The sequence below is a fragment of the Lampetra planeri genome, chromosome 19, assembly GCF_965212315.1.
Source record: "Lampetra planeri chromosome 19, kcLamPlan1.2.h2, whole genome shotgun sequence".
NCBI classification, from domain to species: Eukaryota; Metazoa; Chordata; class Hyperoartia; order Petromyzontiformes; family Petromyzontidae; genus Lampetra; species Lampetra planeri.
The window spans coordinates 9,262,732-9,271,717 of NC_136125.1; the positions used below are offsets into that span (position 1 = coordinate 9,262,732).

An 8,986-nucleotide genomic window follows, 5' to 3' on the forward strand; every position below is an offset into this window, starting at 1 on the left:
ATGTGTTGTGTTGTTTCGATTATCACGGATAGGCTTTACCTTGTAAAACTCTAGTGGTAGTGCCTTACGTTGATGACTTCTACTCCAAGAAGGGCTTGCATCTTACCGGGAATTATCGATTAAAATAATCCCCGCACAACATGATTTGCTTTTAAGATTCTGGGGCGAGGTGGGCACTACAATGACTACGGTTACAATGTGGTGCGCCATTTTGGAGACAAAGGCGGCCGGGCGTGGTGCTGGTCACCCAACCCCCTCGTGTGCCGTGCCGGCCTTCATAGGTGCTCGCTAACAGCACTTGCCCCTACAGTCTGTTACAGGCTACACAGGGGATCTGGCACCTCCGATTAGCACGGCTGGTTACGTACGGTGCGAAAGAAGTTCAACGTACATACAAGTGCGTTGTTGAACGTGAGTCATTCACTTATATTACATATTTCACTGTCGGCATCTCATTAAACGTGCTACTTATGACACTCGCTTGATTATATAGTTAAAACTTTAAGTGGCACGCACGCATCATGGAGTGATGCGTGATTAGAAAACCAGGGCAGCTCCTGGAGATGATGATATTGTTTTTTTTGGGGAGGGGGGGGCATTCCATCCACTTTCACGCCGCGTGGAAGTGAATTGGCTTCGTGTACGTGGGAGTTATAAAAGCCCAAAGTTGGCGAACCCCACACTGCGCTGGTTTGGTTCAGGATCTAGCTGGTAGCGCTGGCGGGAAGGCTTCGGGTTTATACAAAACTCACCTCGACCAAACCCACAAGCTAAATTTGTTTTGCTATCACCTTCCGTGTTGCTCGGTGGTGGTGTTGCTTTTGCCTCCCATCGCAACTCTAAGCGGTCCTACCGCGCTCCCATTTTACTGCTGTCGCAGTTACCCGCTTGGCAAATTTCTCTCGACATGGCCACGAATATTCGGCGCAGGGTGGCGTCCATGCCGTCCGCCTCGTCGTCGGAGAACGACCACGATGAGAACTGCAGCCCGAAGGCGGCGGCGGCGGCCGTCGTGGCGAGTTCGCACGGCGCCACCAACGGGAAGGTGACCGCGGCGGCCACGGCCCGCGGCGGTTGCACGAGGAGGGCGTTCGGATCCATCGGCAACGGAGTCGTCGCCTCGCGTCGACGCGGCGTCGCCAGCCAGGTGAGAGGAGGGTGTCCGTACTGCGGGGGGGGGGGGGGGAGATCCATCTATACATACATCCATCCCTCCCAATCACGGTCTCCGTCTCCCAATCCTCCCTTTAATTCTAGGAGTTACAGCTTTTGTGTTTTGACCTTTTGGTGTTTTTCTCGCCATTGCTCGATTGTGGCCACGTGTCTCGTTTGGGCCCCATGTGGTTGGGGGCGGGGGGGGATTGTGTCTGCTGAACCTCGCGCACCGTACGTAGCCAACTGCCAATCCTCGGGTGCTGCGCCACCGCCACCACCCACCGAACGGTTCCAATTCCTCGGTCGCACCAGGCAGGCGCTTGCCTGGTGGTGGCCACGCGTCTTCACGCACGCTGCTCTCGTCCCGCCACCCACGCGGTGGGTCAACTCTCCTCTCTCTCGGCTGCCACGTTTGTTTTGGCCGCGTTCTGTTGAAATCGGTTTTTGCTTTGCCGTATCCGCTGGTTGGCACCGGCATTGCACACGGTGCAAAAGACGCACCTTTTGGTCTCGTATTTCGGCACCATACATGGCCAACTGTGCAACAAGGATATGGTATACAAGTAACACAATTGGACGGACCTCGTGTGACCTCTAATAGAAATGGATTTTGTTACCTTTAAAAAGAAAAGTGGTTGATAAGGTCGGGGGGTGACTTTTTTTACGTGGGAAAATTAATTGGACCCATTGCAGCTGTAGGTTTTTTTTAAACTCAAATTCGATCGTAACTGTCGGCTGACCCAGTTTTGTTTTTGCCTTGACCAAGATTTGTGCCTCCCCTCCGCAATTGGAAACTGCATTCTTGCATCTGCATCCGCTTATTGACCATGCTTAACTGGACTACCCACATTCGTATGCACGGGCCACACGCCCATTTTAGTCCACGCCTCGACCACCTTTCGATCAGCTAAAGGTGCAGCCCTGCAGTTGCTTGCCATATGGGCACTGCTGCTGGAAGAGCTCAAGGCTATTTCGCCTGCTCGTCCACCCTTTGCGGTGGGAGTATTTGTGCTAGGCTGACCTCAAGTCGCCCTGTAGTGTAAGCCACATTGTCCCTTCTAAACCACTCTTGTCTATATTGCCTCCGAAACGTCGTGATTTTTATTTTTATTTTACTTTTATTAATTTACATTTTTTACCTACGTGACTTTACCGAAAAAACCTAAGAATATGAATCCTTGCAGTCGCGAAAGCTTCTAATCTAGAGCTGTCTTGTCTGTCAGGACTATGCGGTGCCCAAGCACAGCCCATCCCTGACGACTGCAGCTGCCCCGTTTGTCATTTACGAGGAGGCGGACGTGCACGCAGAGGTCGTCGCGGCTCCCTCTGCCTCCTCCGCCGATGTGTCGCGAGAGCCGAGGGGTCACGAGCCCACAACGGATCTTCACGCCGTCTATCAAACCACACTGAGCCTTCCCGCCAGCCTTAACGCCAGCGCAGGTGAGCTGGGGGCAGGGATCTGGTGTCAAGGGCACCACGGTGGCGAGATGGTGACTACGCCCCGTATCCAGGAGGTCGTGGGTTCGATCCCGACCCTGACGCCTGGTGTATTTGGAGTTTGCATGTCTCTCCCCGTGGTTTTGTTTTTCTACGCAATTGTATAATTGTTTTTGAGGTGTTTTCCTACTATAAATTCCCACAAGCAACTTCGTTGATCAGTTGCGATCCTGTCGCTTCTGGAAAAATGGTGGTTTGCTCGGTAAACCTTGCCTCAAGTAAAATCTAGTTTTTTTTTATAGTTGGATCTGGTGGCTTGTGGGGGAGCCCCCAGGATGTGGTGTACTGATATCTAATATTTGTTCACTTTTATCCCTTTAAACTTTCATGACTCGTTCACGGTTATCTGTAAAATAAAGCCATCTAGTAATTTCAAGTTGTCTATTAACCACAATTTTCGGACAATTCAAAACTGACGCGTTTCCTCAACCCATTGACACGCGGTGTTAATTTAGTTGCATTGTTATATCTGAACCGGTCTGAATTCCGTTTTGGTCGCGTGCCAGTTTTCTGCTACACTATAATAATGAAGTGTTGGTTTGTGGGTGCGTAATTTTTATTTTCATGCATCCTGATGTAAGGTTTACAAATGTGTACGTTTGTCCACTGCATTCTCTAACGATCATGATGGTCCTCTGCCTTAATGCCTCTTGTCACGCGTTCTGACTATTCATCAATCTTAATTGAGGCTTGCTACAGTCATGGACTAAAATATATATAAAATTAATGTCCCTTTTTGCTAAAGAAATGATCAATGCTGTGTATGAACTCCATCTCTGCACCCCCCCCCCTTTCCCCAAGCCTCCCCAATGATCCTGGACTCTTCCTGGGCCACCAGTGGCAACTGTAGCTGCCAGGACATGTGCGGGGTGGAGGTGAACAAGGAAACTGTCCACGACCCCTTGGTTTTGTCAGAGTACTCTGTCCACATCTACATCTACATGTGCAAAGCGGAGGTAACCACAGCAGTCTCTTCCCCTCCCCCCCCCCCCCCCTCTAGACTGAGCTTCACGGAGGTAGCGCTACAATTTAAACGAGCAGATAATCCAATTTTTAAAATACCCCTGGAATCTGGTGTTGTGGTGATCCAGCTTCAAAGGCCAGCGTTCGTGGCTAAAGTTTTTAAGAAATCGGGCAATGATATAAGGTTGCCAGAAGGTGGTGGTTTATAGAGCCGCAATTCGGCCTCTCCATAAATTACCTTTATGAATCCAGTGGCGCCCTATCTCCCTAACACGCGACTTGAACGCGTGCCCCCCCCACCCCCGCGCGCAGGGTCGTTACCGGCCCCGGGCGAACTACATGAGCCGTCAGCAGGACGTGTCGCACGCGATGCGCGCCGTGCTGGTGGACTGGCTCTCCGAGGTGGTGACCCAGTACGGCCTGCAGAGGGAGACGCTGCACCTCGCCGTCGGCTACAGCGACCGCTTCCTCTCGCGCATGTCCGTCACTCGCGACAAGCTGCAGCTGCTGGGGGCTGCGGCTCTCTACGTGGCCGCGTGAGTGCTGCCTCCCAAACCCCCACCGCCCCCCCCCCCCAGTAGTGGCGGTGCTAGTGGGGGGAGGGTGGTTAATTATGCTGGGGGAGGGGGGGAGATTCTACTTCAAAGCACGGTGACGCCTGAATTTATTGGGGTTTTTTAATTTAGTTTGGACTTGCCCTTGCACCCCCCCCCCCCCGATTTTAACAGATTGGGCTACGTACGGTGAGAAGTTCGGCATATGCCAGCTCGCCATAAATAAGCGACTAAAACCAAATTGGTCAACCAGCCACGACCTACTAGACCCACGCGAACTGGTGTATCGGTCCTCGCCCATGGGAACATTTTACTCCGTAAAATTCGTGGTTTTACAGGTAGGAACAACGGTTCCCCACTTCCCACCAGGGATTATTTGTCTGTCGTGCACGAATGCGCTGTCCAACAAGTTCCTACCTGCCCACTCCGAAGGAACGTGTTTTTAACCCTAACATTGCTCTCTGGCTGCCATTGTACCGTGTGCCCCCCCTCACCCCAGCAAATACGAGGAGATCTACCCCCCCGACGTGCACGACTTCGCCTACACGACAGCCGACACGTACAGCGTGCGGCAGGTGCTGCGCATGGAGCAGCTGCTGCTGCGCATTCTCTCCTTCGACCTGGCCGCGCCGACCTTCACCCAGTTCCTGAGGTTCTACGCCCAGTGCCTGTCCACGCCCGATCAAGTCGTCAGCCTCGCCATGGTAAAGCTGGGTGTAGTACAAGCCAAGTGAGATGCGACAGTCTTCTTTCTCCCCACCCCCAAGCTGTTGATATCTTGCGATGTTGTGCCCCCAGTGCCGGATGAAGCCAAGTGCGGGGCCTGTAGCATATGTTATAAAGGGGCCCGGAATTAAAAAAACACAAATGTTAAAACGCACAACTATTTAACTTGTAAAGTAATTGAATTTTTTCATTTGCTAATACGACAAATCGCCAACTGTAAACGCCCAGTCGTTTGTAAAAGTTGAAGGCGGTATAGTACTACAGTAATAGAGCAAGTGCAGAATCGCTGAACCGGGATTGATGACTTCAAAGCATTTAGCGCGGGGCCCGTAGCATATGTAGCTACTTTTGCTACTGAGATAATTCGGGGTTGCCCCTAGCACGAGGTTGGCAAGCTTTTTTTTAAAGGATCGTTTAGTGACGTTATTAAAGACCACGAATCGTATTTGCATTGCAGCTCTTGAAATCGTTTGACCGAATTCGAAAAATGACAGCTAGTTGCTTGACACCCCCCCTCCTCCCAGCTAGTTCAATGGTTACTTGAATTCCAACTATGCAATGTGATTGGTCGAAAGAAGAAAATTGTTTAAGCTTCCCAAATATGAAATGAGCTATTGTACATCATGGGACCTCCTTTGCCAGTAACAGTGTGATAATAGAGTTTTCCCCCTTTTTCTGGCAACAAAACAGGTGTTAAGATTTTAAAAAACCAATCTGAAACCTTTTACAGGAAATCATGTCTGCATTAACCACAATGCTTGTGGTCAGAATACAAATAAAAAAACGAATATTGCCTCCTTGAAACTGATTGGTCCACACGAGACGGCTTTTGAGCCTCGTCTCAAACGGTGCATCTATATGTAGATGTAAATGCTTTCCCCGTGCTCTCATTACTCTAGTGCATTGTCTTTGAGCTTGTACGCCTTTTGGCGTCCTCTGATCTAACTGCTTGAAAGAAAGCTGTCTCTGGTGTGGACCAATCCGTTTCAAGGATGGTACATGTATTATCAGTTTTTAGTTTGCTTTCTGACCACAAGCCTTGTGGTTAATGCATACATGATTCCTTATAAAATGTTTCTGTTTGTTAAAAATCGCCACCTGTTTTTGCCAGAAAAAGGAATGTATTAGCAGACTATTTTGTATTTCTAATTTGCAAGCATTTTTGTAATCCACCAGGTGTGCAAACTTCCCTCGCTCAATCTGCTCAGACTGGTTCCATCCATTTTTTGACTGTCACTCCACCTGACAGAACGGCCTCTTGACTTGGGATTCAGACTTGTGAGCATCCGATCTTTTTGGACGTGGCATTTATGTGCGTGGTCGTGCGTGTGCACGCAGTACCTTGGTGAGTTGAGCCTGCTCGATGGACAGCGCTACCTCCCCATGGTCCCGTCCATCCTCTCGGCAGCTGCGCTCGGTCTGGCGAGCTTGATCAGCGGACATAAGTGGGCAAGTACTGCAGTGTAGCCCTCTTCCTTCCCTCTGTGCACTCTTGCCTGGGGACTTGACAAATCTGGCTCAAGTCTCCAAGTGTAACTTTGCCCACCACTACTCCTGTGTTTTTTGCATTTGTCCATTATATTTGCAATATCTAGAAATCGGTGTTTTCCTAATGACTGAACCATGTGCAACTTTAATCTCTTGCATCACCAATTTTGTACCACCCAAAAATCCCTTTGTAATGTGCTGGTATGGTTGGCTGTTTTTTACATTTGGGCAACCATCCATGATTTTTAAAGTGGGTTCGTCATGTAACCTGTCATGGTACCGTGACTGCACACCAATATTCCACTTTATCACATGGGTGCAGCTGTAGAGAAGGGCCATTTTTTTGAAGAGACTCATGATTGACAAAGGCTTCAAATCTCATAACCCAGGGACTTCCTTGCAATACAATTTAAAATATCTCCAATTTCAGGCTTTAATGCCAGCAACGGCACAAGTGAAGTGCTGGATGTACATCCGTTTTTATTGCACTTTAGCAGGATGTCTGACATTTGCACCGCGTACGGTGTAAGGGGAGGGGGTGCGACTTTTAAAATGACCAACTCCAGCATGTGGTGGGATGTCATGGGCGAGCAGTGAGACCCCCCCCCCCCCTGACCTGACAACGAGTTAACTTAAGTTGTGCTCAAATTTCACTGCTCCTTCCACTTTGGCCGCCGACCTATCTAGGCAGTGGCGGCTATATGCACGTGGCATGTAATCCAGCGCTGGCGGTAGATGGAGTTCGATGGCTTGCCTCGTAAGAAACCGACTTTTCTGGTGGATATGTGGCAGCGGTAGACTTTCCTAATCTATCCTCTCCTGTACAGGGCTAGCACGTATGGTACCCCCCTTTGCATACGCAAGTTCTCCATGCATAAATACGAATTGGCTGGAAACGCGCAATTGCTGTTTCCAGTTGCACCATTTGGCAGCCTTCCAGCTTGTCTGGTTCTTTGGCGCTTTTTTTTTTTGGTGCAATTTGTATGTACAACACTAAACCAAATCTCTTGTTTCTTCCCCCCCCCCCCCCCATGGGCTTCAGCCGCTGGCGTTGGAGGAACTGACAGGGTACAGTTTTGAGATTCTGCAGCCCTGTGTGTCTGCCCTTCACATCACGCACACAGGCAAGCAGGAGCAGCACAGCGCCTTCAAGACTTACCAGAGCCCCAGGTATGTAGCCTGACGTCATTGGGTACATTGGTCACGACTAAAAACGTTTTTTTCCGTACAGTACAAATGCTGCTCTAATTTTTTTGGCAAATAATTTGAATTTAAATTTTCAAACAATCGCTTCTAACGCCACAGGTATTTATTTTTTACCAAAGCCAGACCGGGGCATGTAGAGTAGCTGCAAAACCTAACAAACGGCTGCAACAAAAATGTGCAAGCGCTGGTATATTGACCACAACTGTGTAAAACTCTGCTTGAGCGTTTGCGTTGATCTGACCATTCTCCTACGTGCTGGGAGCTGGATCTCGGCAATGTCACGTGGTTGGCTCTTGTCTAACCGACTGCCGGCTCAAGCCCCCTTCATGGCGTTTTTGGATAACGTGGGTTTATTTTCAGATCTCCGTTGAATCTACTTTTGGCAGCCATTGAGTCTAAGACGGCACAATCGCACGATGTTTGCTTTCCATATTGAGAAAAAAAAAATCCATGTCCGGATCTGATTTTTTTTTTTTTCAAATGACTACCGTCCTTAAGCTCCTTTTTAATTGGAGGATTGTGGAGGTTCTCAACCTAATGGTGTGTTATGCAGCACAACCGTAAAACCAATGTCTGGCTTTAACAATGTCATGTGCCCTGATCTCCCCCCCCCCCCTTCGCCCCGTCTCCACGTTGTGCCAACCACCTCTTGCAGGAACTACAGCGTGGCACTCATGGAGCCCGTATCTGACTGTCCTTGGCTGCGTAGCGCTCTGGAGTCGTCGTGATGCTCCACAAGCACTGCCGACCGTGGGGAAAGCGGCCAATTTAAGCACTCCCTGTCTTTTGAACGTGCTTGCTATATTACTTTCGTGGGTTGGTACCCAATCCCGTTTCCTGTTAAGCATATCGTTGCCAATGCCATTTGTGCTGCAGCATGCGAGATGGCACGATTTTACAGCCATTGAAACGAGTCTCCCAATTACTACTACGGGAGTCTTGTCTTGCATCTACTCGCAAATTTGCAAATTGTTACTTTTTTAACGTGGGTTTTTCACGTATGCTGGAGTGTAATAGTTTTATCCTAGACTTTAAAATGCTGCACTTAATACACTTTTTAATAATATTGCAAAAGGAACATGTTTTTAAATAAATCCAAGTGTACAAGATTGTTGCCTGAAACAGTATTCCTTTTTATATAAGGTCGCGGTTATCCTGACTGTGGCTTTTTGGCCGATCCTTGAACGCTGGCACTGCCCTTTAAGATGTGCTCCTGCATTTTGCCAGAATGCGCTTTCTTCCGATGTCAAGAAGCCACTGACGTTGAGCTCTTGAGTCTATGATGCCAACGCTTTCGTTTGGACTGCTTTGCGTGCTCTGTTTGTCCTGCCACGTCTCCTAAACGGTTAGCTTATGGTGCTCAAGTTCAACACTCTACCATTTTATAGACAACTGCG

At 49.2% G+C, this 8,986-nt stretch overlaps 1 protein-coding gene across 1 annotated transcript; it reads left to right on the plus strand.

The window, feature by feature from the left end:
- The first annotated feature begins 670 nt into the window (after window positions 1–670).
- LOC144724074 (cyclin-A2-like) lies at window positions 671–8,698 on the plus strand. The gene is made up of 8 exons (XM_078602933.1): window positions 671–1,147; window positions 2,379–2,595; window positions 3,454–3,608; window positions 3,928–4,151; window positions 4,669–4,873; window positions 6,234–6,344; window positions 7,426–7,553; window positions 8,245–8,698. The coding sequence occupies exons 1-8, from the start codon at window positions 908–910 to the stop codon at window positions 8,315–8,317; spliced, it is 1,353 nt and encodes a 450-aa protein (XP_078459059.1). The 5' UTR covers window positions 671–907; the 3' UTR covers window positions 8,318–8,698.
- The last annotated feature ends 288 nt before the right edge of the window (window positions 8,699–8,986 follow it).

Excerpts from the sequence above, each read along its gene's own strand:
- LOC144724074 (XM_078602933.1), top strand. The coding sequence starts at position 908 with ATGGCCACGAATATTCGGCGCAGGGTGGCGTCCATGCCGTCCGCCTCG. Across the intron at positions 4,152-4,668 it reads GCGGCTCTCTACGTGGCCGC|CAAATACGAGGAGATCTACC; the intron begins GTGAGTGCTGCC and ends CCCTCACCCCAG. Across the intron at positions 6,345-7,425 it reads TGATCAGCGGACATAAGTGG|CCGCTGGCGTTGGAGGAACT; the intron begins GCAAGTACTGCA and ends CATGGGCTTCAG.